Source organism: Bubalus kerabau, chromosome X (assembly GCF_029407905.1).
Source record: "Bubalus kerabau isolate K-KA32 ecotype Philippines breed swamp buffalo chromosome X, PCC_UOA_SB_1v2, whole genome shotgun sequence".
NCBI lineage: Eukaryota > Metazoa > Chordata > Mammalia > Artiodactyla > Bovidae > Bubalus > Bubalus kerabau.
Window position 1 is genome coordinate 24472834 of NC_073647.1, and position 27747 is coordinate 24500580.

General features: G+C 39.5%; 2 protein-coding genes across 2 annotated transcripts; both read left to right on the forward strand.

Annotated features, from left to right (window-relative positions):
• Positions 1 to 413: 413 nt before the first annotated feature.
• BRS3 (bombesin receptor subtype 3) lies at positions 414 to 4661 on the forward strand. Its single transcript, XM_055565585.1, has 3 exons — positions 414 to 847; positions 2426 to 2777; positions 4248 to 4661. Exons 1-3 carry the CDS (start codon positions 414 to 416, stop codon positions 4659 to 4661), a joined length of 1200 nt encoding a protein of 399 aa, XP_055421560.1.
• A 3948-nt stretch (positions 4662 to 8609) lies between these two features.
• Positions 8610 to 26159, forward strand: HTATSF1 (HIV-1 Tat specific factor 1). The gene is made up of 10 exons (XM_055563740.1): positions 8610 to 8829; positions 9035 to 9275; positions 10889 to 11069; positions 11730 to 11777; positions 12258 to 12412; positions 14792 to 14955; positions 16134 to 16233; positions 22374 to 22463; positions 23232 to 23369; positions 23883 to 26159. The coding sequence occupies exons 2-10, from the start codon at positions 9090 to 9092 to the stop codon at positions 25143 to 25145; spliced, it is 2325 nt and encodes a 774-aa protein (XP_055419715.1). The 5' UTR covers positions 8610 to 8829; positions 9035 to 9089; the 3' UTR covers positions 25146 to 26159.
• Positions 26160 to 27747: the final 1588 nt, after the last annotated feature.

Here is a 27747-nt window from a genome sequence, read left to right on the forward strand (position 1 = left end):
ACAAAATCCATACAGATCTTCGTGGCTAGGTATGGAAGCGGAGTGATTCTAGTAAACAATAAGTATTATTTAATAACACCTGGGTAGTCCTAAGACTCCCCAAGAGGAAAGAATAAGCAACTGCAGAGCATTTCCCATACCCCCCTCCTTCTGTCATGGAAACGTCATGAAATAAAACTGTCAATAAAACTCCTCCACCTCCCACCCTCTAGTGCCAGATCAGTAAGCATTTAGCCAAGCATGCTGGGAGACACAGAACAACTGAAGGAAAGGAGTATCTGAGTGTCTTGGATTTGCCTGCCATTCTGCTCTGTTCCTCTACCATCTCATTACTAGACGTAGGCATTAGACGTGACAATCAACTACATTTGAACTGAGCAGAAGAAATATTCAAGGCATAGGCTTTAGAAGAAATGTCTCAAAGGCAGCCTCAGTCACCTAATCAGACTTTAATTTCAACCACAAATGACACAGAATCATCGAGCTCCGTCGTCCCTAATGATTCCACAAATAAAAGAAGGACCGGAGACAACTCTCCAGGAATAGAAGCATTGTGTGCCATCTATATCACTTATGCCGTGATCATTTCAGTGGGCATCCTTGGAAATGCTATTCTCATCAAAGTCTTTTTCAAGACCAAATCCATGCAAACAGTTCCCAACATTTTCATCACCAGCCTGGCTTTTGGAGATCTTTTACTTCTGCTAACTTGTGTGCCAGTCGATGCAACCCACTACCTGGCAGAGGGATGGCTGTTCGGAAGAATTGGATGTAAGGTGCTCTCTTTCATCCGGCTCACTTCTGTTGGTGTATCAGTGTTCACGTTAACAATTCTCAGTGCTGACAGGTGGGTTTCTTTTCTCAGTTCTATTTGCCAGGATGTGAAATTAGACAAAAAGAAAGGAAAGCTTGTATGTAGCGTTCACTGGCTACTCTGCTGCTTTTCTCACACTCTGTAATCGGGATGTAAGATTGGGAAATCGGGAGGCATTTTAAATAAAAGTTGATATGAGAATGTTAAAATTTCTGTGTTAGCATTGGAGGAGAGATTGAAACTGTGTGCTTTGGGGATCGTTTATTTTCTTTGAATTGTAATTGTTTGTTTGAAAGAATACCGAACGGTCTCCCCCCTCCCCTCAGTTTATTAAGGCAAATTGTTCCAGGTGAAAAAGAAAAACAATTTATGCTTTATACATTAGTGCAGCCTAGTGGTACAATATTGTCAACATTAAAACATCAGCATAGGTGTGAAATTGACCGCATATACATTACTGTCTACCGGAAGAATGGTATAAAAGATACATGCATGTAATTTACTTGAAATGAATCAAATTAATTAATGGTGAAAAAACGGTGAGGCTTTTGGCTTCCTGGTAACTCAGTATAATGTCGTGACTTAATTGTATTTGTTTTTTTCTATAGGCGTTCAATGACATTCTCATTTCCAGAGACATAAATTAATCCCGGTTGACTTTTAGAGCTGTATGAATGGAGTGTGTGAGAACCTCTGGCAGTCAGGGTGTTTGGACTCTGTTAGGATATTTTCAGCCTAAGTACTGTGTTTTTCTTGCGCCTATTGCAGAATAATAACTATGAAAGCATAAAAAAGTAAGGCTCCAAATGTTTAAGATGATGCTTTAAAAAGCCTGCAAGAAGCCGGTAAGTAATCAATGTCTGGCAGTACCAGAAGGAAAAGCTTCTTCAGATTCCAGAATCTGAGAGGAAGAAAAGCTTTCCTTGTGTCTTTTATGGAGTTTTTCTTTGACTGGTTTTATATTCTGTTTGAGGACAGATTTACTTAAAGGCTATATAGATTTTGAGGTAGATTTGTCAGAATAAGGAGACATCTTTGCACGGGTATAGGGTTTTTTCGATTTCACCCTTGCCTTGCCCCGAAACTACCTACAGATTGGCTTGGGCAAGAAATTAGCATTTGAACAGGGAAGAAATTAACCCTCTCCTCTTTTCTGCATAAACTCATAGAATTCTTTTCTAGTAAGGTTGATGACTGCTCACTCATGAAGAAAGGAGAATTAGATTTAATATCAGTCACTTACTTAAAAATGAAGTCTTTTAGAACACTTAAGGTAATACACAGGTAATGAATTACTCTCCATCACACACAAAATCATGCCAAAAAATATTTATTTGCCCTAAATAGAGGATCTACAAGAAAAGCATATAAATTGCAAACCTGGACTATCTCAACAGTGAATAAAAGGAAAAAGTGATTAGCATAAATAAAAATTACTGGGATGTATTATGTGTATTGGAAATCCTAGCCAATTTCAGCTGGTTAATGTTGACTTGGTTATATACATATGGATAGGAGGTACAACTGGATGATCACTAAGGTTACTTCTAATTTTTAGATTCTGTCATTTTGATATTGATCTTGCCTTTTGCTGTGATTATATGTTTCTAGATACAAGGCAGTTGTGAAGCCCTTGGAGCGTCAGCCCCCAAATGCCATCCTGAAGACCTGTGCCAAAGCTGGCTGCATCTGGATCATGTCTATGATCATTGCTCTACCGGAGGCTATATTTTCAAATGTATATACTTTTCAAGATCCTGACAAAAATGTAACATTTAAAGTGTGTGCCTCTTACCCTGTTTCTGAGAGGCTCCTGCAAGAGATACATTCTCTGCTGTGCTTCTTAGTATTCTACATTATTCCACTTTCGATTATCTCTGTCTATTACTCTCTGATTGCTAGAACTCTTTACAAAAGCACCTTGAACATACCTACTGAGGAACAAAGCCATGCCCGCAAGCAGGTATGTATTCATCAGCACTCATGCATGTATTTAGAAGGGAAATGCCTCCTTTTGCACCTTTGGACAATAAATACAATAGCGGTATCATATTTTTGCTATGATCCTGGGCTCTGGAGTCTGTCAGACCCAGGATTTAATTCCATACCAGCTGAACAATCTTGAGCAAGCTACTTAACCTCTCTGAGCCTCACTTTCCTCATGTATAAAATGAAAATGAGGGCTGGATGATATATATGAAATGCTTAACATAGTTCCTACTGCATAGTAAATGTTCAGTAAATGGTAGGACTGTTATTATTAGAAAAGGGGCAGCTGAAGTTTGGGGTAAGTCAAAAATCACCCCGTAGAACAATGAGAAACATCACACAAGGTGAGACTATAAAGTGAAGCATCTTTTGTTTTAGAAACTGTAACAGAATGATAGAAAAACATAGGATGGTAGAACTGGCAAGAAGCCATAACATTATTCAGGGCAAACCACTTACACACAGATGAGCAGACTGGGGGCAGGGGGTCTCGAGGGACCCAGCACCAGTGGCAAGAGAACACAGTGACTCACAGTAGCTTGATTAAGGCCATTGCAAGACCCAGGTGTGCTCTGCTCTCATAAATATGAATGGAATAAAAAGAATATTGGCAAAACATTGTTCCACTTAATTAAAAAAAAAAAAAACCAACAGGATTTCTATCTTTCTTGGTAGGAGATGATTCCATTTACCTCTTGACCAGTACATGGAGAGCTCAGTGCTTTTTTTTCAAGCTAGTCCTTTCAGTTGGTTCAACAGTGGTGCTCAGGAGGCTACAGTTGTATTTTATTTATTTATTCACCATTTTATAAAGTTGCATTTTCATGCCCACATAAACAGTTTTCTTTGCTCTATCTGTGACTACAGGCAATGTCTGCACTTCATTTGGGTCATTTCTCTTATTAAGAGGTGTAGGTAGGATTATTTTCATATATGAAGGATGGCACATTGGTTTTTATTCCCCTGACTATATGGGTAGAATTCCTATACATTAAAAACAATTTTAGGTACAAGTTTATCAACTTTCACAATCCCCAGAAGACTGTTCAAACTTAGTCAGCCTCTGCTGATGCAGTTAAAACAGTTTTGTACAGCATTTATTTCTTAATAAAATTAAATCTTCAATGGTTCCACAACACTCCTTGAGATAGTTAGAGACACCCTAGAGTTATCTCAAAACCAGGGATAGGAGTCTGAATTAGAGCTAATCAGAGACCAACATCACAGGTTACTATGTCAATTCACTTGCTGTATTCTATAGCCACAGGCTGCCTTCCCACACTTGCATGTGCAAAGAGACACCAGCCTGTTAACTATAAATTTCTCAGTTAATCTAGAAAATGGCTTTTTAAAATCTCTGCCAGCTCAATGTTTTCTTTTGGGTGTGTGTTGTTTGTCGATGCGTTCTTGGTTTTTGTTGCTGTCATTTTTCTTCTCTCTATAGATTGAATCCCGGAAGCGAATTGCCAGAACAGTTCTGGTGCTGGTGGCTCTCTTTGCTCTCTGCTGGTTGCCGAATCACCTTCTGTATCTCTACCGCTCATTCACTTCTCAAAACTACACGGACTCCTCTACCGTTCACTTAATTGTCACCATCATCTCTCGGATTCTGGCTTTCAGCAATTCTTGTGTAAACCCCTTTGCTCTTTACTGGCTGAGCAATACCTTCCAGCAGCATTTTAAAGCTCAGTTATTCTGTTGCAAGTCAGGGGTGCCTGACCCTTCCGCTGCTAATACCCCTCTTGACAACCTAGCAGTGATGGGAAGGGTCCCGGGTGCTGCAAGCACTCAGATGTCCGAAATTAGTGTGTCCCTATTCACTGGCTGCAGCGTGAAGAAGGAAGATGACAGAGTCTAGCTTTTCAATTAAAAATGGTATTTTTTCCTCCCAGAGTGTCTGTTCAACTCTGAGCTATGTGTAGGTATATGGTGTCAGGACTTCAATGGCTTGTAAATTGTGGTGAAATCTTAGGAGGGAAGGATTGGACAAATCATAGTTTTCTTCAATGTACAAGCATTAACGTTACTGGGCTTTCTAAATAAAATGGAGCCCCACTAGGGATAGTGACACATTTGTCTATGTCAGAGGCCAAATAGGAGGTAAAGTGAAGTACACATGGCACTTAAAAACCTAATATGTTTCCATCACATCTCTGATGCTTATAATTTCTCATATACTCTTGTGATTTACATAAAACTGTGTTTGTGTTTATTATGTGGTGTAAATCTAGAGATTATACTTTGCATATGAAAAGGGGATCAAAGAGAGGTAAAACATCTCTTCTGCAACTTTCTTAAAAAAAATGAAGTCCTAAAAAATAAAATTTCACACAATTTGTTCTTGACTACCCTTTTCCATTTATCTCTATGCCATTGAACTAAAGCTGTGCAATGGCAATGACAGCGTTGAGGGGTCAGTGTTAAGTAAGGATCTGGGGCTGGGTGTTTGCCTTACTAGGTCAGCACTTACTCACTTAGGCGAGTTCTGGAGTTACAACTCCCATTGACTGATAATTGGGCAGTTATCTTTCACAGATATTGTGAAGAACCTGTCTCCTTCATAGGCAGAATCACTGGCCATGTTTAGCGTCATTTGAGGGCTCCAAAGAAGGATCCCTGTCAAAAAGTCTGCAAGGTTGTCACTGTCTGAAATTCATCCTTTGAGAAAATTCATTTCTTTCTGGTAAGCAGTGCCCTCTCTCTAAAAAATGCAGAAGTACCACGTGAAATCCCTAACACCTGGGTGTTTAGTTGTTATCAGATCATCTTTCTGCTTGACTATCTTAAACCTGATGTGTGCCTAAGTCCTCTAATAAGTGTGACCTAATTAATCTCTGCCCTTGGAAATCAGACTGAAGGTTCTGATTTTCTATCCTCTGTTCCTACTTGCTAACACTATAAAGTTATAATAAATATTATTTCAAAAAACTTATCAATAGATGTGTCAGTTTTAGATCTGTGGCTTCAGAAAATATTTTCTTGGGGCAAATTAAAGCCTTCAACTGTCGATAGTTAAATCTGTATTTTCAAAAACTTGACTTTGGGGTGTGCTTTTGATAGCTTTGAGCTTTCCTTAAATGGCTTGTGTAACTGTGAATTTTTGCTTAAAGATGTGGCTTGTAAAGGGGATATAATATTAACACCAGACTTTACATTTAAGCAAAATTGGCTTACTTAAAGTAGGGGTGTTAGAATTGTCTTAATATTGTTTTGAGATGGATGTTGTAATAAGTGGGAAGAAAAATAAATATGAAATAAAGTTTTCAATGACTTTGTGTAACTTTATATTCTAAAAACAGTACTTCTAACAGAATATCACTGAGAATGCATTTTAACTCCAAAGGGTATTTTCAAGTTCCCAAATTCCAAAATATTTTACTATTTTCCTTACTCTGGGTAAAAATTACACGTTTACTCTCCTAAGAATAACATTTTAGAAATAACTTCACAAAAGTACCAGATAATAAAAGCTAAGCAAGCTTTTTAGTAGTTGATAAAACTAGAGCTTGAAGAACTTTGATTTTTTCATCCTGAGTAATCCCTAGGTAATTTAGGGATCTGATAGAAATTGATTTAATGGGGATTAAAATGCAGGGCTTCGCTTTTTGTTTTGGAGGGGGTGGTCTTTTAAAAAAAAAAACAACAGATTATCCTTGTCAGAGCTAAACTTACAGGAAACCCCCAGTTTGTTTCACACTGACTATTGTGTTCAGAAAAGCTACTATGGAATGTTTCTTTTTTTTTTTTTTTTTTTGGACAGGCTCCCAAATTGAGGGTGGGGTGGGGGGAGGACACATGCAAAATAAATTTTGTATACTTCCAATTTTACTCAGGGTCTGCCCTGACCCAAGACTTAGAATAATGGACCATATTTTTTTCCTGCTACAAAGCAAGAAAACAAAGTCACAAACTTAGATTAAGTCTTTGTCACTGAGGTTGATAGTACCACAAAACATTGAACACTGGCATTCCTACTGACAATAGCAAATTTGGGTTTAAATAATTTCTGCAATTATAACCATCTTAAGTCAAGGATCCATCAAATCTTGGGATTATAGAAAATGGGGAGAGGCAAATTCCCCAACAGAGTTATCCTGAATGGGCCATTAAAAAAAAAAAAATACCTAGTTTGGTATAACTCAGTCATTTTCCAGAAAGACTTCCTAGGCCAGCTTAGGTGACTTCTCTGGCCAGGTAGTCTCTGCTTTTGTAGATTAATGAATTTTTATACACCAAGAAGCTGGTGGCCTATTACGCCAGGAATACTGAGATCACCCTTCACAGAGAACAAGAGAAGGATGAAGAGGACAGTCAGGGAGAAGCCAGCTGACTGGGTTCTGGGTTCCTGGGTCCAGCAGCCCCTTGTATAGCCTATCTACATTCCAGTCCTGGAGTTTCAGAAGGTACCCACTATCTTTATAACAAAGGACCCACCCCTTCCCGCTTTTGCTTGTTACCTGGACTATTTCTTGCAAAAAAATCTTGCGGGGGTGGGGTGGGAACAGGATATAAAGAGACACTTCCAGATTAACTCAGTTACTAGGGGTTTAATTCTGGGAATCCACAAGGAAATAAAAGTAGGAGGGCCCAATGGCCAGACAGAATGCTATCGTAGATACAAGCATATTTAGCTCCCAACTCCACTACAATGGTGACTCAATGGCTCTCTATCACTGCCTCAGCTTCTCCTCTCACCCGTACAGAACTTGGCCACAGAAGGCTACTCTGACCATGCTCACATTTCCTACTCATCCCTCTTTCTGGGAGAGGCTTACTGGCTCAGTAAGTCAAACTCAGTCTAGAATGCGGGGCTACCCTACCAAGTTACCTCACAGGCCTCCAACTGGGTCACACAGGAGCTAAACATAAACTTTTGGCCACCTGCTCAGAAGGGCCTGTGGATACAGCAGGCGCTCTCACGTGCAGCAGGGCTGCTTAGTATATTATCACCTATGCTGTGAACCTATTCAGGAATGAAATGGAAGCCCAATAACACACTGCTGAAAACAGCTGTATACTATTTCTGGATCCTAAAAGAAATATTTAGCAAAACGTATATGAGCCTAATAAAACTCACGTTATCTGTATTATAAATATGCATGCAAGTTCTATCACATGCACTTTTTTCCTAAAAAATCAAAAGACGTTAGTGGGGCAGTAAAGGTGGTGTGTACACTGGATGTTACAGTTTCAGATTTGTAACTTGAGCAAGTCTGAAACATGGAGAACAAGGGACAGGCAACTGTTGCCTTTCCTTTCCAGAGTCATCTCCAGCCGGAGGAGGGCACCAGAAAGATAAAGGACGGACCAGAGACTCGGAGAGAAGGTTGCTCCTTCCACTCACCATTCGTTCGTTCATTCATTTACTCACCACACACGCACTATACATCAGACCCTGTACTACCAGACCCTGTACTACCAGCTCGGGCTAACCCGGCTCTCCTAGGGAAATCTTCACGAAACAAGTGAAAGACTTGTTTCCCACGCAGAGGAGGGGCCTCCGGGAGAAGGAGGCGCATCTTTCTGTCGCAGCGCGACCTGTCCCGCCTGTCCCGTCCACTCCCCCAAGATGGCGGCCGCCTCGACGCCTGCTCCGGCGCCGGCCGAGTGGGAATCTTCCCACGCCTTTGGGATACCGCCCCACTGTGGACCCCGCGGAGCCCAACGTTTCCAAGAGGCCGCAGGCCCTGCGCTCCCCCCAGCCCCCGCGCCAGGACAGCCCTGCTGTGCATCACCGCCCGGCAGCAGCGCAGCTCCCGGAGCCCCGCCCCCGGGGCCCCACGCCGCTGGCCCGTGTCGGCTCCTATTGACGCCACTGGGGGCGTGCCGGTGCGACCCGCGACGACGCGACGCGCCAACAATGGCGACTTCGTCATCCTGAGCGGGCCTCGGTTTCCAAGTGGTTTCCAGACGTTGACGCGGGAGCCGCAGTTGCCTCAGACCCGGTCGGCGGCGGCGGCGCGCGTGCGCGCTCCCGCCTCGACCCGGATCGGGCCGCGGCGGCGAGGCCCGGAGGGGCGAATCAGGTGGGCGGTGGCGCGGCGAGGCCAGGACCTGCGACGCGCGCGCTCGCGCGCGCGGCGGGCGGGCAGCGGGCGGAGCGGGGGGCGGTGCGGCCGGCGAGTGGCCCTGACTTCCCGGGGGCTGCTGGGGCGCCGCAGGGAGGCGGGCCGGGGGGCGGTGGGGAGCGGGCTGAGTGTGGTCAACCTCCTTTTCTCTGTTCCCCTCCAGCATCAGCTCGGCCTCTTCGCTCGACCGGACCTTGGCTCTAGGCTAAGTGGGCAACATGAGCGGCAACAACTTGGATGCGAATGACGAGTTTGATGAGCAGTTGCGAATGCAAGAATTGTACGGAGACACCAAGGACGACGACACCGAGAAAGATCCCGGTGGAGAAACCGATTCTTTCGGGCAGCAGCCGACTGACACCCCGTACGAGTGGGACCTAGACAAGAAGGCTTGGTTCCCCAAGGTAAGAGTCGCTCGGGCGCCGCTGCACAGCGGGCCCACCTGGCCAGCCTCGCGGGGCGCTCCTTTCACGTTTTCTTTGCTGAGGTCCTGGGTTAGAGCCCCTCTGGCTAGTGACGTTTCTTTTTGTTGTATCTGTGGCAGAACCGACGTGTAAAGGAACGGAAATCTTTAGGGAGATGTCTTCAATGTAATTTAATTCTTAAGTCCTTTTTATGCCTTATTAATTTTATCTGTGGAGGTTGCTTTTGGTTTATGTCAGTGACTGCTTTTTATTGCAAAGAGGAAAAACATCAAGAGCAAATTCAGTCGATGTTAATCTCAGGTAGTCTCAATCTTATCCTAGGAATTCAGATGGTTAACTGATGTGCTAGGTGCAAAATGCAACTTCTTGAGTTGAAAAAGATTGATAAATTGGTAAATTTTTACTGATTGAACGTTGCGTCTTTTTTTTCTTTCCTACTAAAGTTGGTCCTAGACAGGTATATTTGAACCATATCACTACAGGAATATGACAGGAGGAGCACAGAACTTGGATGGAAAAGATCCGTGCGTATTTATTTAGAGTACTTGTAAATTTTTAAGCATTCTGTTTCAGCTGGGAAGTAAAATGACTGATGTTAAACTTGGTTCTGTAAACTTTTTGGTCAGAGTACCCTGTTAATCAAAGTCTCGTGGTACAGGTGGAAAACAAGGATACTTATCGCACACTGATAGATTTGCAAGCCAGTGATGCAAACCATGTCTGCATTGTGTAATTTGAGTGTTATTTTTAAATTATTTATTTAAACTATTTTCTTTCCCATTTTTTATTTGTGTGTATGTTCCAATCTCTCTGAATTGTTAAACTTCACATTTCACTTGGGTACTGGTGGTGCCAGCTAGAGTGCAGATTTGGTTTCTTCAGCCTTCTGAGTACTTCAGCAGTCATCAGATAAGATAGTAAATTTTGGCTCTATCTTTTTATGTTATGGAACCCATACCACTTCAAACTTCCAAGTTTTAAATTTTCCTCATTCCTATGTGTGCCTCACATTGACTGGTATGAAGATATAACTACGTTTATTTCATATGCAATTGTGTTTTTTTCTCTAAGAGCCAGGAGAATAGATGTGAGTTGGATTTGTTCTTGATTTGTTTTGACATTAAATGATAATGTGATTTGAGTACGTATACTTAGGTTCATCTGTATAGTAAAAGAAAATTTGATTCTGTTGTTAGATTATTAGTTGACTGTTGGTTTTTATTCTGTTTATTGTTATCTGGTACTTCCTTTGCTATGTATATCTGTAGTCTTAGTCAAGTAGACTACGGAGATAGTAATTTACAAATGAAACAACTCGGAAAGGTGCAACATCACTTAAAATGCCTTTAATAGTATCTCAGACTTTTGTGTTGATAATCCAAGTTCCCATGTCTTAATTTTTTTATTCTCTTTTGCACAGTTTTCTATGTAGGTGACTATTCTTCATATATGCTTTAATTACTGTTATCCACAGAAACACTCAAATGTGACACTGTATAACTGAATATACTGTTATTTAACACAGTGTAAACTTTTCACAGTAGGAAATCATTTTTTGATTTCTGTGTGTGTGCACTAAACTTCTTATTTAGATCACTGAAGATTTCATTGCTACATATCAGGCCAATTATGGCTTTTCTGATGATGGTGCATCTAGTTCTACTGCAAGTGTCCAAGATGTCAGCGCTAGGGCTGCAGAAGAACCTCCGCAAAGACAACCCCCTGAACCCAGTGATCTGAAAAAGAAGGGAGAAAAGAGAAAGGCTGAATCAGGCAAGTAGATTTAGCTTGCAAAACATGAGTATAAAAGTTAAAAGTATGAGTATGTGTATATGTATTTACTTTTTGAAGAATTAGAACTTTGACAGAATCATAAGATGCGTATTTTTAATTATTATTATTATTCGGGTTCATGTGTTGGCTCTCCCACTAACGTGTAGGCGTCAAGCAGATTGTTTCAATTCAGTTCAGTTCTCAGTTTCTTCCTTTGCAAAACAGAATTCTTATTAGGAGATTATTTAAAGTTCTGTTTAAATGGTTGGTTTGGGTTTTGTTTTTTTTTTTGGTACTTCCAATTAAAGAAGTCAATTTTGCTTCTGGTGACACAGTAGATTGGAGTCAGAAGCAACCTATGCCAAGGCTTAAAGTCAGAGCAAGGGTAAGGTTTTTTTTTAAGGTAGTATCAGATTCATAAAGAAGCAAGATAAGCTAGCCATCTTTTTTCAGACAGGGCTCTGAAGTGAATTACTTGTCCAAAGATCCAAATACTTTGAAAACTAGCCAGTGATTTGATTTAGTCTGTCTTATTCTAAGGGTAAGAAAAAGTTTCTGGAAGTTTTGAGAAACTGCCGCACTGTCAGGATTTCATAATGGGACTCTTACCTTTTCTTGCATGTGTTTTTACTTGATTTTTTACTCGATTTTTATTTTTAGGATGGTTTCATGTTGAAGAAGGCAGAAATACAAATGTTTATGTGTCTGGTATGTATGCCTTTTAACCACATTTAGAATAAAAAAATATTTGATTTTGAGGTTTTCCACAAAGTTATTTTTAGATTTCCATTTCTCTGAATTCTATTTTTTACCATTGTGTCATTTATTTGTTGAGCCATGTACATTAGTGAGGAATATGTTTTTATATAAAACTTAAGAAAAAGTACGTGTATATAACTTTGCATGCCATCCTTTCTGACAGTTTTAGGTAATAACTCAGCAGTTTGCCCCTTCAGAGTCATTGATACAAGGCCTAATCAAAGCATGATTTTAATGTATATTTGAATACATTAAAGCATGAAATTTCTTCAAGTCTATAGATGTGAGATTTTTACACACTTTTAGAAAACCAAAATTTTGGTGCACTCATCACTCATCCAAGTTACAGATTTTGAATTAGTAGAAACTTAGGTAACCCTCACATTTGTTATAGATGCCTTTATAATTTTTTTTCCCTTAACATCACAGGTTTGCCTCCAGACATTACAGTGGATGAATTTATACAGCTTATGTCGAAGTTTGGCATTATTATGAGAGATCCTCAAACAGAAGAATTTAAGGTCAAGCTTTACAAAGATAATCAAGGAAATCTTAAAGGAGATGGACTTTGCTGTTATTTGAAGGTTAGTTATGTGGTCATGTAAGTTTCTTCTATCTCCATTTTCAGCTCAGGAACCAGGGCTATAATTTTTTATAGTTGGTAACCAAGGGTGAGGGCTATTCAAAACAGGATGGGAAGAAAACTGTTGTTTCTGATTGTGCCTGTGTGCATCTCACTGATAAAGTTACTTACTTGCTCTTGTAGAAAACTATGTTGTAAAGTTATTCACTTCCTCTTGTAAGAAACTATGTTACCAAGTCAAGGTATTATGTTGGTCATAGGACAGAGGTGCTTCTTTTGTCTTAATTTTACTGCAAAGATCTCTTTCAGATCAGATCAGTTGCTCAGTCGTGTCCGACTCTTTGCGACCCCATGAATCGCAGCACTCCAGGCCTCTCTGTCCATCACCAACTCCCGGAGTTCACTCAGACTCATGTCCATCGAGTCAGTGATGCCATCCAGCCATCTCATCCTCTGTCGTCCCCTTCTCCTCTTGCCCCCAATCCCTCCCAGCATCAGAGTCTTTTCCAATGAATCAACTCCTCGCATGAGGTGGCCAAAGTACTGGAGTTTCAGCTTTAGCATCATTCCTTCCAAAGAAATCCCAGGGCTGATCTCCTTTAGAATGGACTGGCTGGATCTCCTTGCAGTCCAAGGGACTCTTAAGAGTCTTCTCCAACACCACAGTTCAAAAGCATCAATTCTTCTTCACAGTCCAACTCTCACATCCATACATGACCACAGGAAAAACAGTAGGAGTGTGTGAATGTAATCAATGCAGAACACATTCAAAAAGCCACAAAGAAAACAAAGTCTGTAACATTTTATTCCCCCATTGGAATGAGTTAGACCAGGGTTTAGCAAACTTTTGCCCACTGCCTGTCTTTGTGAATGAAGTTTTATTGTAATATTCCCACATTGTTTCGTTTGTGCATTTGTCTGTACCTCTTTTCACAGTGCAACAGCAAAGTTGAGTAGTTGCAACACAGACCACATGGCCCACATAGCCTAAAATATTTACTCACCAGCCCTTTACAAAAGAAGTTTTCTGACCCCTGAATTAAACCATAAAGGAAGTGATAACTTAGGCTTAGTGCTTTGAAATATATTTTGAATGAGAGAGAAGAGAGAGTGGTATTAACAGACATTTGCAGAACTTTATGTATTCATGCTACCATAAATTGCACAGGGGAAAGCTCAGTGTCAAGGAAGCCATTATTTTTGGAACACCTATCACATTAGGAGCATGTGTTACTATGCATTATTGCAGGGTACAGAAGAAATGGGCACAATGATGGCATATTACATATGTCATGGAACCTGAAAATAATTACAAAGTGAAATCAAAGTGTTAAAACAACAGTACCAGTGTCACGAGTGGGTTGCGAGTATACAGCATTTCAGTGAAATCAGAGGGGACTAAGAGTAAGCCCACAGCTTTGGGAAAAGATAGGTTTTTGACCTCGTTCTTGAACATAATGGGGATCATACAAGACTATGACCATTATAGGAAGATATTTATGTAATTTTCAAAGGTAAGGGGCTTGAACACTTAATAAGTTCTTCAGGGTTTACTAAAAATCTGTGAAGAGTCTCTTAGGGGGTTTCATTGGGTTTTAAAATTTTTAAAGAGAGAGGTAGGGTTTTGATAAACTTTATAAAATTTACGACCCATTAAATTACAAGATTACCAAACCAGTGAATTGAGTTCCAGAATAACATAGTTAATTGTTCCAGGATCCATATTTGATTGTGTGGCTGAATTCAGTTGTCCTTTTGAGTTTTCCTTAGATCTTTGAATCAGTGCAGAGCTGACAACTGCCCCCTTTGTATCGGACCCAGAATCCACACATGTGTGTAATGTTCAAGCTGTCAGATAATCATCTTCCTAGTATATCACAGACCTACATTTTAATTGATGAACAAAAAAAATTAAAAGGCTGACCAAACTATTCCCAGTTTCTTGAGTCGTCTAGTCTTTTAAGTAGGAAACTTCTCGAATTTTAAAACTGGAACGCACCTTAGAAATCACGCAAGTCCATTTGCCTCTTTGTACAGATGAGAAATCGAGACTCCCAAAGGCAAAACTGCTATTCCAGTAACGGTATAACTTTAATTTTGTCAAGAACTCTGCAAAGAACGCATTTCCATTCCCATTTTATAGATGAAGAAATTGGGGCTCAGGGAGCTTGAATAACTTGCCTAGCTTCATATAACCGGTTGGGGACAGTTGTGACTTAAATACAAGTTTCCTGATAGGCATTCTGGAGTTCTTTATTCCCATGTAGGTAGTTACATTTAAATTTTTATTTTATGTATAGTCATCATTCATCTAAAACACTCCTAAAGTTTCGTTTCAGTGTGTAACTTACTGATTGTAACTTGTTTTCGCTTTACAAAGAGAGAATCTGTGGATCTGGCATTAAAACTTTTGGATGAAGATGAAATTAGAGGCTACAAATTACATGTGGAGGTGGCAAAATTTCAGTTGAAGGGAGAATATGACGCCTCAAAGAAGAAGAAGAAGTGCAAAGACTACAAGAAAAAGCTGTCTATGCAACAAAAGTTGGTGTTTTGTTTGTTTTTTTTTTTCTGTTTTGAAAGATTTTGTATAAATATTCTAGAGTATGTTTTTGGTAATAATTGCATAGTTTTGTTCCATCAAATATGCCTACAGATTATTTTTAAAGAATTTCATTTACTATACACCTGAAAATAACACATTAAAATCAACTAGATGCCAATAAAAAACAAAAATTTTTTAAACTTTTATTAGATCCTCAGAAACCTTCAATAATCTGTGTAATAGGATGTTTGGCAGTGATGGTGTTTTTCATTTTCTGGCGTGTTCATTTTTAATACAATAGGAACTTAAATAAACTAAAGCTATCTCTACAGAAAATGTTGACTATCAAATTAGATAGGATGGTTTAGGTTTATATATGAGAGCCATTAGTTCATTTTTAATGTGGATGGAATCAGCGTACCAGGAGCTAAATTTTTACATTCATACTAGTTAGTAGGAGTTAGAAATTATAAGCTTTATCATTTTTCATGTACTATGTGGTTGTATATAATATATACATGTCATCAAGTTTCTATTAATTTATTTAATGTTTTTTTGAAATATGCTGTTTTTAAGAAATGGGCCAAAATGATGAGCACTTACATCAGGTTGAATTCTAATAAAGCTTCTAACACTATGCTTAAACTAATGGTAAAATGGTTATAAAAGCATTTAGTTTTGATGCCAATAGTTTTTATAGGAATAAAGTAGATACCTAAGCATTTTATAGACAAACCAGTAAGATTTAAGATTGTAACAGAGTAGTTTTACATATTTCAGTGCAGTTGTTTGTTCTTTGTAATTATAAAATACCTAGAAACTAATACAATTTGAACATTTCCTTGGCCTCGAAGTGTCTCTTCCTAGGTAGTCATAGATACTAAATAATTACCAATTTTCCAGGAGTCTCATTGGAATGTTTGTAACCAGACAGCAGTTCTGAAAAATATACTTCCTCTGGGCATTTCAGACACTGGGTCCATCTTTCACTGCTGATTGTTTTTATTTCAGAAAGCTGTGCAGTAACTGTGACTAAAATACACATTGTTGTTTTGAAATCAAATAATTATCATTATTAAGCATTCAGTAAAGGATTATATTTATAGCTTGTTTTTTTCTCTCTGCAACAAGTCTGAAATGAAATTCACAACTTCCTGTTCCTACTTTCTCGCATTAGGCAGTTGGATTGGAGACCTGAGAGACGGGCTGGCCCATCCCGAATGCGCCATGAGCGAGTTGTCATCATCAAAAACATGTTTCATCCAATGGATTTTGAGGTAGGAGGAAGTATTCTTAGGGTTAGAAACACAGATATTCTTTCTTTCAAGAGAACCCAAAGCTTGCCTCAGTGCATCTTTCTCATGTCATATCCTGCATGTTCATGAGTTGTCATGGTTGGAAAATGGAACCAAGAATCAATTGAAGGTTTCAGATTTTCCCAGGTTTAGCCCAGTGTTCTTTTAGTCATATCCCAAGTAAACCAGGCTAATACCCATACTGTGGCCCCAAATGGCAGCTGCTGTATTAAAAGTACAGTCTTGAAAAGATTTCTGTGAGTCACTTGTGGATGTTAAGTACAGTTCAACAATACAGGCTTACTTTGGTGGGGAAGATCAGTTTCACAGTTGGAAATGAAAACCTCACTTTGGTGCTAAAAGTTTGATCCTTAAAAAACCTTAGGTTAGTGAACTAGTGCTGCTGCTGCTGCTAGTCACTTCAGTCGTGTCTGACTCTGTGTGACCCCATAGACGGCAGCCCACAGGCTCCTTTGTCTGGTATTCTCCAGGCAAGAACACTGGAGTGGGTTGCCATTTCCTTCCCCAATGCATGCATGCATGCTAAGTTGCTTCAGTTGTGTTCAACTCTGTGCGACCCCATGGACAGCAGCCCACCAGGCTCCTCTGTCCACGGAATTCTCCAGGCAAGAGTACTGGAGTGGGTTGCCATTTCCTTCTCCAAGTGAAATACAGTCCCTGACATTTGAGTAGTGGAGGTTGTTTTTCAGAATCTAATTTTCACAAAACCCTTTAATGGCTATTAGGAGGACTTTGTAATACTTAATGTCCATGGACAGCAAATAAAAGTGAATAAAGGAAGAAGAGCTACTAGAGAGGTTTAAGGAATATTAGTTGCCATCAGGATACCTTGTGTTACATTCTGCATCTTGTTCTTATCTGTGTGTTTTGGCCTAGACTCATGGGATCATTCATGGAAGAACAATTCTTTATTCTCTGCCTGGATTCTGAAATTAGTGATAACAAGTTACACATAAGAAAACAGTGTTCGTAATGTAAAATTCCAGACAGTTTGCATATGTTCTTGTTCCTACCAAAGCCCACTCTTGTTCCTTCTGTGCACTGAAACAGAGTCAGACTGGCAATATCATTTTAGCCCCTTTAAGAGAGCTCCAGAATGGTCTGTGAAATCCATCTCTGCAAATAGTGAGGTGATAGGGTTTACTGTGCATCTATGGAGCCTGTATCTTTTGAGGTAATCGAGAAGATACATGTGGTCTATTAGTACAGTGTGGTGTCTCTTCTGACTCGAATCCTGAAGAATCTTGAAATACGACAGAGCCAGTTTAGACTTGCAGTGATAATGAACTATGTTGTGTTTTTTTTATGCACATAGGGACTTTCCTGGCGGTCCAATGGTTAGGACTCTGAGCTTCCACTGCTGGGGGCCCCAAGTTCAGTCCCTGGTCAGGGAACTAAGATCCCTCAAGCTGCAAGGATGGCCAAAAAAACCCCACACATGTTCACATGCACACTAAATGCTTTTTGAAAATGCTGTCCCTCCCAGCTGGGGCTTTGAAAGGCATGTATAGATGGATCATGGTATCTAGTCTACTTGGTACAACTCCAGAATTCTCTGTGATTCATCTACATTTTATTTCCTTGGCAGATAATTGTTTTTTTTTTAGTTAGGTGACCTTTTAATTTCTGTGACTGGAGACCTTAGATTCACAACATTCTATACTTCTAACACTTGAACATGAACATAAATGTATACTTAATTTATTAAGTATCCAGGCTCTTTGCAAGTTGAAGTCTGTTGAGTAATTACCTTTAACCTGTTTTCTGCCTCCTGCCTTGCTCATTGAGACACTTAAGTCTAGCTATCACCCTGGGCAGACTTAATTTTTCCTAGCTTAACAAATAATCTTTCCTCCCAAAAGCCACATTTATTCTTCCTTGACTCCTACAAATTCCCTCCAGTGGATGTTTTAAAGGATAGAAATTTTATGCTTGTAAGTTCTTGATTGTTTAAAAAAGAAAATCTTTATTGGTTTAGTATAAACTTTGGAATTATAGAGCCTTTATATTAGCCGGTTTTATTTTATTCATAGCATTTATTATCTGAAATTATTGGATCTTATCTGTTAGAATATGAGCTCCGTGAGAGTCAGGGCTCTGTCTACCTGCTTTGCTGTTATATTCCCAGTGCTTAGCACACAGAAGGCCCTCAATATTTATCTGAAAACGTGAAAGAATGAATGAAACCCCTTTTACTCACAAGGCAGAGTGTTTTCATTCACTCAATGAATACAATATTTTCTCTTTAGCATCTTTGCAAATGAGGGAAAGTTTTCAGACAGCTGTGCCACAGAGGCTGGGGAGGCAGTGATGGGGTTCAGAGTTCTTGGGCAGAGAAACCCTTGGTGCTGTCTTTGTTTGCCCATCTACCTGGGCTTGTGTGGTCTACCGAGCTTGATGAGAGCCTGTCAGCAGTTTTTGTTTTTTTGCTCAGTGTTTTGTAGGCCTGAATGTAAAAGTGTATCAGTATAGGTCTGTCCACTTTAGTAGATTGTCCAGAATGGTAGACTATAGCCACATGTAATTATTTCAGTTTATTTATTTTATTATTATTATTTTTCCTTTTTGGCCATACCATGTAGCTTGTGGGATCTTAGATCTCTGACCAGGGGTTGAACCTTTTTTTTAAAAAAAAAAAACAACGAAGTTTTTGTGGCAACCCTGTGTGGAGCAAGCCTGTTAGCACCATCTTTCCAGTAGCATTTGCTCACTCTCTTTCTCTCTGTCACATTTTGGTATTTGTCACAGTAGTTCATACTTTTTCATTATTACTATATTTGTTATGGTGATTTGTGATCAGTAAACTTTGTTACTATGATAACTTGCTGGAGGTTCAGGTGATGGTTAGCATTTTTTAGCAGTATTTTTTTAATTAAGGCATATCCTTTTTAGATATGCTTTTGTACACTTAATAGACTACAGTATAGTGTAACATAACTGGAAAACCAAAAAAGTTCGTGTGACTTGCCTTATTGCAATATTTGCTTTATTGTGCTGGTCTGGAACTGAACCTGCAGTATCTCCAAGGTATGCCTGTATGTCTTTATTCCAAACAGTTGATTAGAGTTAGAAGCAAAATACCTAGAAATACTTTTTGGTATCAGGGAGAACAGTGAAGGCTAGTATTTTAAATGTAATTTTAGGGGGTTTTCAGTGTTTAATTCAAAGCCTTATTTTAAAAAATCATGCCTGGCAAATTTGAGTACTAAGAGATGGAAAACCAAAACTCAGATGCAGAGGTGGGTTTCTCATTGTGTATACCAGGGCTGTTCAATGGAGGTCTAATCTGAGCCACATGTGTAACTTACATTTTTCTAGCAGCCACAGTATAAATACAACATGAAACGGGGGAAGTAAATTTTAATAATGAATTTTATTTAACCCAGTATATCCAAGAATTATAATTGTAGCATATACCATAAAAATGTTAATAAGCTATGTTTCATCCCCCCCCCCCTCCTTTGGTACTAAATTTTCAAAATCTGGTATTTACCTCACACCTGCAGCCCACATCAATTTGGACAAGCCATGTTTCAAGGGCTCAGTAGCCACATGGGGTTATTGGCTACTGTCTTGAATGGGTTTAGATTGGAAAGGGATGAGAAATACGGTTTATTCCTGGGAAAACAAAGCACCACCCTGGAAAAAAATTATGAGTGTCGAATGCGGAATGTTTCAGCTTAACAGTCTAAGTTTAGTCTCAGGTCTGTTGCTTGCAAAGAGCTGTCTTTGGAAAATTTTCATGCTTAGCTAAGTTAAAGACACTTAACCAGGGGAAGGGGTTATTATCTTTAAGTCTCATGATACTATAGCTGTAGAGACACATTTGTTTTTCAAGCTGGTAAAAATGAAAACAGAAGTCTGGGAAGTCTTTGGCTGAAATTTGATGTTCTTTGGGGAAGGGCACTGAGGCTTCGATGAAGAAATAAAGACAGGGACTTGCCTGGCGTTTCAGTGGTTGACAGTCGCCTTCCAATGCAAGGGACACTGGTTCAGTCCCTGGTTGGGGAACTGAAATCCCACATGCCACCAGGCAACTAAGCCTGCATGCTGCAACGAAGACCTGACACAGCCACAAATAAAAATAAAAAAGTTTTTAAAAAAGAAATAAAGACAGTAATGCACCCCTCCCTTCCACAGTAGAACTGTGGAATCATGCTTAAATTCGTCAAATATTTTGAAACAGTTTTTGTTTTTAATATAATCCTGATTTCCTTTGGTAAAGAAAATAGAGTTATTAGGAACAGTTTATCAAACTGAAAAAGTTTTTATCGACTGTTCATTGTGTGAAAAGACTGTGCTGTGTTTTGTGAGGTATTTGAAATTCAGTCAAGGGAGATTCCTGCTTGCAGAAAGCACCCAATCTGGTAGGAGCTACCCGCCACACACACATCCCTAGAAGCCACTCCATGGCTTTACCAAATAAGTATAGAGTTTATGCTCCATTCCCCATTCCTCTCAGGTTTGAGAATTTTATATAAAACAAATTGGTATATTCTCCAAAGTTAGATTTTATAAGTGGGAGAAATCCAGAGTCCTGCCAGCTATAGTTTTAGAAGCCTCAGATTTATAGGATTCTTACAGTTTTAATTTTAAATTTGACTTCAGTAACTGCCTACCAGTTGTTTATTTTTGCCTTTTGACAAACTTTAGGAAGGAGAAGCTACTTGTCATTTTTTGCTGTTCTCTTTAGTTGGTGAGGATTCAAATGTTTCCTAAAAAGTGTTTAGGTCTGCTTCAATAGAAATTAGTAGATAGGATACCCTTGTATATGTTTTTATGTAGTTGAAATTCAAGTTGATAATATAACTTTTTATGAACCTTTTTCATGCTTTGGAACTTGAAGAAAATTTAATTCCCACAAGAAATCTTAAATCCTTTTGTTGTTGGGAGAGGGAGACTCAAGACCACTAGAAGCAGCAGTGTTTGAGTATTCTTAATAGACTCATAGTTGCAAGAAAGCAGTAGTTAAATGCGTGTTTTTATTGTGTGGTTAACAGCAGCTCCTTATTTGTGTGTTTCAGTTGCAGTGTGGTAGGAGGCAAGATTGGAGAAGGCAATTGCACCCCACTCCAGTACTCTTGCTTGGAAAATCCCATGGATGGAGGAGCCTGTTAGGCTGCAATCCATGGGGTCGCTAAGAGTCGGACACGACTGAGCGACTTCACTTTCACTTTTCACTTTCATGCATTGGAGGAGGAAATGGCAGCCCACTCCAGTGTTCTTGCCTGGAGAATCCTGGGGACGGGGGAGCCTTGTGGGCTGCCATCTGTGGGGTCGCACAGAGTCGGACACGACTGAAGTGACTTAGCATAGCATAGCATAGGAGGCAAGATGACAGGAATCCTTATAAGAGAGTTTTACCCTATGAGTTAAAATAGAATCTCAGAAGCACAAAGAATAATTGTAGGACACTCAGTCAATGAAGGGCTTCCCTCATAGCTCAGTTGGTAAAGAATCTGCCTGCAATGCAGGAGATCCCAGTTCAATCCCTGGGTTGGGAAGATCCCCTGGAGAAGGGAAAGGCTACCCTCTCCAGTATTCTGGCCTGGAGATTCCCATGGACTGTATAGTCCATGGGGTCGCAAAGAATTGGACACGACTGAGCAACTCTCACTTCACTTCAGTCAATGAAAAGGATGTATGTCTCCCCCTTGCAACATTTTGGTAAATAGGAATCTATGCAAAGCACAAAGCAAAGGTTTTTCATCTTCACAGTCATTGTGATGCTGATGCAGAACATAAGAATTATTAGTCTCTGACTTAATATGTGCCACAGGACTTCACCTGCTACAGCTGCTATTATTTGGGATTTTCACTGACATGTTCCTTCCCTCTCCTTTGCCACTGCACGTTCGCATTGCTGCCTACCATACTTGTCCATTCCCCCATCTTAAAGCCAGGCAGACCAGTAGTAATAGCAGCAGATGTGATAGTCTTAACTTCTTTAGACTTTGACTCTTTTTAATTTTGTAGACTGCAGGCAAACATAGCTAATAACCTTAAGCAAAACTTTTGTTTGTTGGTTTGTCAAAGCAATAAATTTCATTCTCAGGATTTATAAAGGGGAAAACCCCTTTTAACTGAGTGTGTTTTTGTAGGATGATCCACTGGTGTTGAATGAAATCAGAGAAGACCTTCGAGTAGAGTGTTCAAAGTTTGGACAAATTAGGAAGCTCCTTCTCTTTGATGTAAGTTCGTGGCTTGAACAAATGATTCCTAAAGCAATTTTTTTCCATTTTAGTAAGTTATTACCAAGTGTCAGTATGCCTCCAAGTTTTTCATATTAATGTTTTTATGTAGTAGGTCTGCTCTCTAGTGGTGGTGGTCTGTTAGCAGTATTAGCGTAATTAGATGAACATGGATTACAAGCCAAGACTTCGATAGACTTGCTTATGCCTTGGTTATTTTCCTTTATCATCACTCTTGAGTGAGTGTATGGCCAGGTGAAAGTATAAAAGAGTCAACATTTATTGATTGCAAACTACAATTACTTTATATATTCTCTCATTTAATCCTCCCAATCCTCTGAGATAGGTACATGCTATTTTACCTATTTTTATTTATTTACCCATTTTACAGATGAGGGAGTTTAGAGATTGAGCACCTTGCCCAAGGTCATTTAGCTGGTAAATGGCAGAGCCAGGATTTAATCCCAAGGCTGTTCAGCTTCAGAGTCCACATTCTTAACGACCATGCTATTCTGCTTCTCCTTTGACACTGTTATGAGCAGGAACATTTCCAAGTATATCATGCTTGGTTTTTGCTTGATAAAATTAGGCTAAAGAAGTAGCTAGCTGCGTGTCACTGGCTGGAGTAAATGGAAAGAAAGACTTCATACATAAAATCTTTAGCTTAAATGATCAGAAAGAATACTACTGCCCTACCTTGCCACATGTGTATATTTCTCTTTCAGTTTTCTCATTCATTCCTTCTTTTATCTTCCTTGTATTTTTTAGAGACACCCCGATGGTGTGGCCTCTGTGTCCTTTAGGGATCCAGAGGAAGCTGATTATTGTATTCAAACCCTCAATGGAAGGTGGTTTGGTGGGCGTCAAATCACTGCCCAAGCGTGGGATGGAACTACGGATTATCAGGTGAGTTCTGCAACTGTCTAAGGCACGTGAATTATTTCATTCCAACAGATACTGATCTAGCAGTTTTTCATGTAAGTTTTCAGTTATGTGTAATCTGTTTAATGTAACCGTACTTTTAAATAATCCTTTACATTGAGAGTATAGAAAGAAAAATGTTTCATTCTTTCAGTTTATAAGTCTGAAGTGTTGAGCTTGCTCAGAACAGCAATGGGAAAGAAGGCATTAAGCTAAAGTGTTTCTCTTCTTTTCTGTCTTATAAAGTACAGACAGTTCAATGATTAACTTTTTAATTGATGAGACATTTCTGCAGTGCTGTGGCACTGGGCATTTATTTAAACGATCTTATGGTCAGCGCTAGTAAATTAAGGTGTAAAGTTTGGAAAGTGAAGATGGGGAATTGCTTTCATTTCCCAAAAGTGATACCTTATAAAATCAGAGTACAAATGTTCCAAGACGGTTGTTACTTCTTTTGGCCTAAAACATCTTTTAACAGCAGTTTCCATGTGTACACAGGTGGAGGAGACCACAAGAGAAAGGGAGGAAAGGCTGAGAGGATGGGAGGCTTTCCTCAATGCTCCTGAGGCCAACAGAGGCCTGCAGCGTTCAAATTCCATCCGTGCTCCAGAAAGGGCAGGGCCTTCTAGAGTTAGGCATTTTTCTGAGCACCCTGGCACATCTCAAGCAAATGTTCAAGCAGCCGCAACTGAAATGGCATTTGAAGAACCTATAGATGAAAAGAAGTTTGAAAAAATGGAAGATGGGGGAGAAGTTGAAGAAGCTGCTTCTGAAAAAGATGCTAAAGAAAGTGGCCCTGAAAAAGAAGCTGAAGGTGCCCAAGAAGAATCTGAAGAGAGCTGCCTTGAAAGAGAGTCTAAGGAAGGCTGTCCCAAAAGAGAGCGTGAAGAAGACTTCCCCGAGAGAGAGTCTGGAGAAGGCAGCCCTGAGAAAGAGCGTGAAGAGGGTAATCCTAACAAAGAGTCAAAAGAGACTGTCCCTGAAAGAGAATCCAAAAAGAAGAAACTCAAAACGGATCCTGACAAGAACGGCCGTGAGAAGGAGTCTGAAGAAGAAGGCCCCAGCAAGGAGTCTGAGGGGGAGGCCAGCCCCCAAAAGGTGGCTTCTGAAGATGACGACTCAGAACAAGAGTCTGAAGACTGCTCAGAAAAGCAGTTTGACGATGGCTCTGAAAAAGAGTTAGAAGAAAATGGCCTTGAGAAAGGTTTTGAAGAAGATGCCTCTGACAAGGAATTTAATGAAAACATTCCGGAAAAAGAGTTAGACGAAAATGAGTCTGAAAAATCAGAATTCGAAGATGACAACTCTGAAAAAGTGTTTGATGAAGAAGGCTCTGAGAAAGAGTTTGACGAAGAGTCAGATGAAAAGGAAGAAGAGGAAGATGCATATGAAAAGGTATTTGATGATGAATCAGATGAGAAAGAAGACGAAGAAGATGCAGAAGAAAAGGAACTTGAAGATGCTGATGAAAAGGACGAAGAAGATGATGCAGATGAAAAGGTATTTGAAGATTCGGATGGAAAAGAAGATGAGGAAGATGGAGATGTAAAGGAAGATGAAGACATAGATGAAAAGGTGTTTGAAGATGATGATTCCAACGAGAAGTTGTTTGATGATGATTCCAGTGACAAATTGTTTGAAGATTCTGATGAGAGAGGGACTGTGGGCGGTTTAGGGAATGTTAAGGAAGAAGGGCCCTTGTCCACAGGCAGCAGCTTTGTTCTCAGTAGTGATGATGATGATGATGACGACACTATTTAATCCCTTAAACTTGCTTTTTAGGGAGATTCCATCTCCATTTTGCCTCTGCTGCAGGGTAATTACTCGTAGTGTTACATGAACGTGTGCATAGAGGTAGGATGCCATCTGATTAATGCAGTGAAGTGTTCATGGTTACTTGTACCTAATCATTTTAAATATGTGTTCATTGGCTGTTCAGTTCAAACTCCATAGCATAATGCAAGTTAACTTGCTCCTTGTCCTTTGTCAGATTTCTTAAGTGCATGCAAAATAATATTTTTTAAGGTATTCTGATTGAAGTTTGTGACATTCAGAAATAAAGAAAGTTGTTGATATGCAGAAGCGGAAAATTGTACTTGAGCTAAATTGCATTTTTAATTCTTGCTATTGCTTTATTCATACTAACGTTTGTTTTTTTTTAAGGACTTGAAAAATCCCTGTAGGTGTCTCCTTGCTTCCACTTTATGATGTTACCACTGATATCCCCATTTCCCCTCTCTAAACCAGAACGTTACTAAAACTTATGAGGTAAAGAACTCTTCAGAGTTTTTTGCTCCCCAGTCCTCACAAGTTACTTTTTTCTACCCTCTTCTCATGAAAATTCACTCTTAAATGTGCAAAGGTGAACTTCCCAAAGTCCACAGCTTCCGTTATTGAAAATATGGAGGAGATTAGAATTCTACCATTTACTGTTTGGACACCTCTAGAAGTTGATTCAAGTTACAGGACCTTTTCCCCAGAAAAACCTGTGCGTACACTACACAACCTTCTGTATCCAGTTTGGGGCAGTTCATGTGGATCTCCTGGAGTTTAAGAACTTTTGTCATGCTTATTTCAGATTTTTGTTTCTGATTTTGTTCTAGAATCGTGGTACCCAATACTATGGAAATTGTGTAGTTCCAATAAAAAAATGTGGCTCTTTTCTTGATTGCGCTTTCCAAATTCAGTATTGATGAATTGACTTCTGATGTTGCACTTAAGAAGTTATTCTCATAAATTAGAATTAAAATAAACTGCATTGGTGCATTTTCATTATACCGTCTGTCAGTGTAATCATTACCCTCTTCAGACAGAAAAGACTTGTACTTCAAGCCAACTTTCTGAGAATTTCTTAGTTCATGTCTGGGATCTGTTAAAAATCTTCAGGCTCTTCACCAGGGACAAATCAGTGAAAGAGGTGAAGAAAGATAAACAGAAAAATTGCAAACTAAAATAGTGTTCCTTTTAAAGATAAGCCAGAAGTATTTAAACACTTTATTTATTGTGTTTTACTACAGTTTATGGGTTTCCCTTGTGGCTCAGCTGGTAAAAAATCCACCTGCAATGCGGGAGACCTGGGTTCGATCCCTGGGTTGGGAAGATCCCCTGGAGAAGGGAAAGGCTACCCACTCCAGTATTCTGGCCCGGAGAGTTCCATGGAGTGTACAATCCAGGGGTCACAAAGAGTCTGACAAGACTGAATGATTTCACTTTCTGTTCACAGTTTATAGTAATTTGTTGGAGAATTGTTTTTCTAAACAAAAAGGAAAGAATGCTTTATTTTCTGTACACAATGGAACACATAACTACAATATACATTAGCTCTAAGACTGTTAGAAGGAGGCCATTTTCATTCTAACTTCTTTCCCCTGCTCATTAATTTGGTTTATATCAAATACTCATACTCTTTTCACATAAACATTCTGGAAGCAAAAGTCACCAACAGCTGTAAAGTGGTAAATTATGAGGTGATACTGGTGAGCAGACATTAAGAGTCATGAAGCACCCACCTGTTTTCCAAGTAATCGGGTCTTACTGGTCCTGAAAACAGAATTTATTGTTAAGCAGCAGTACATGCTGTTATCAAAAGAAAATTAAAATGTAAGGGTGAGTGGTAAGCACAGCAATGCTCAACAATTCCCTGACAATTTCTAAGGAGTAGTGCTTCTTAAGTATAAGTATAATTCGACTCTGAGTGCATGAACCAAAAGTTGCTTCAGGAATGCCTTTGAAAGGCTTGAACACCATGCCCTCTGAGTCTTCAACTACTTTATATAGGAACAAGCTTGAAAATTCATGTTAGAAGGTTAGAATATTACTGATCTCACAAAACTATCTTTTACATAAACAAAATGGGGTAGGGTGGGATGAATTAGGAGGGTAACACTGACATATATACACTGCCACGTGTAAAGTAGATAGCTAGTGGAAAGCTGCAGGGAACTGAGCTCGGTGTTCTGTGACGACATAGAGAGGTGGGCTGGGGGTGGGGTGTGAGGGAGGTTTAAGAGAGAAAATATATATACGTATAACATTCACTTTGTTGTACAGCTGAAACTAACACAATATTGTAAAACAATTATGCTCCAATAAAATAAGCTTTGGTTTTCAGGAAATTCTTAAGAAATTATAGATTAGGGTAATAAAAATTTGTATATCATTTTAATGCTTTTTACTAGGGATATATTGTTTACCATATTAAGATACAAGAAATTTAGACTGTTGTTTTGGTGTATTTACACTCACTGTAGCATCTATTTCATTTGATTCAGTCCATTAATAAGTGGGCCAATGTGTATCTATTAATATACTAGATGAAGTGGGACAAAAGGGGCAGTGTGAATAAAGGCAGCATTAGGCATGA

Coding starts and splice junctions, on each gene's coding strand:
- BRS3 (XM_055565585.1), top strand. CDS start 414: ATGTCTCAAAGGCAGCCTCAGTCACCTAATCAGACTTTAATTTCAACC. Junction 848..2,425: donor ACAATTCTCAGTGCTGACAG/GTGGGTTTCTTT, acceptor ATATGTTTCTAG/ATACAAGGCAGTTGTGAAGC. Junction 2,778..4,247: donor AAAGCCATGCCCGCAAGCAG/GTATGTATTCAT, acceptor TTCTCTCTATAG/ATTGAATCCCGGAAGCGAAT.
- HTATSF1 (XM_055563740.1), top strand. CDS start 9,090: ATGAGCGGCAACAACTTGGATGCGAATGACGAGTTTGATGAGCAGTTG. Junction 11,070..11,729: donor AAAGAGAAAGGCTGAATCAG/GCAAGTAGATTT, acceptor TTTTATTTTTAG/GATGGTTTCATGTTGAAGAA. Junction 11,778..12,257: donor TACAAATGTTTATGTGTCTG/GTATGTATGCCT, acceptor TTAACATCACAG/GTTTGCCTCCAGACATTACA.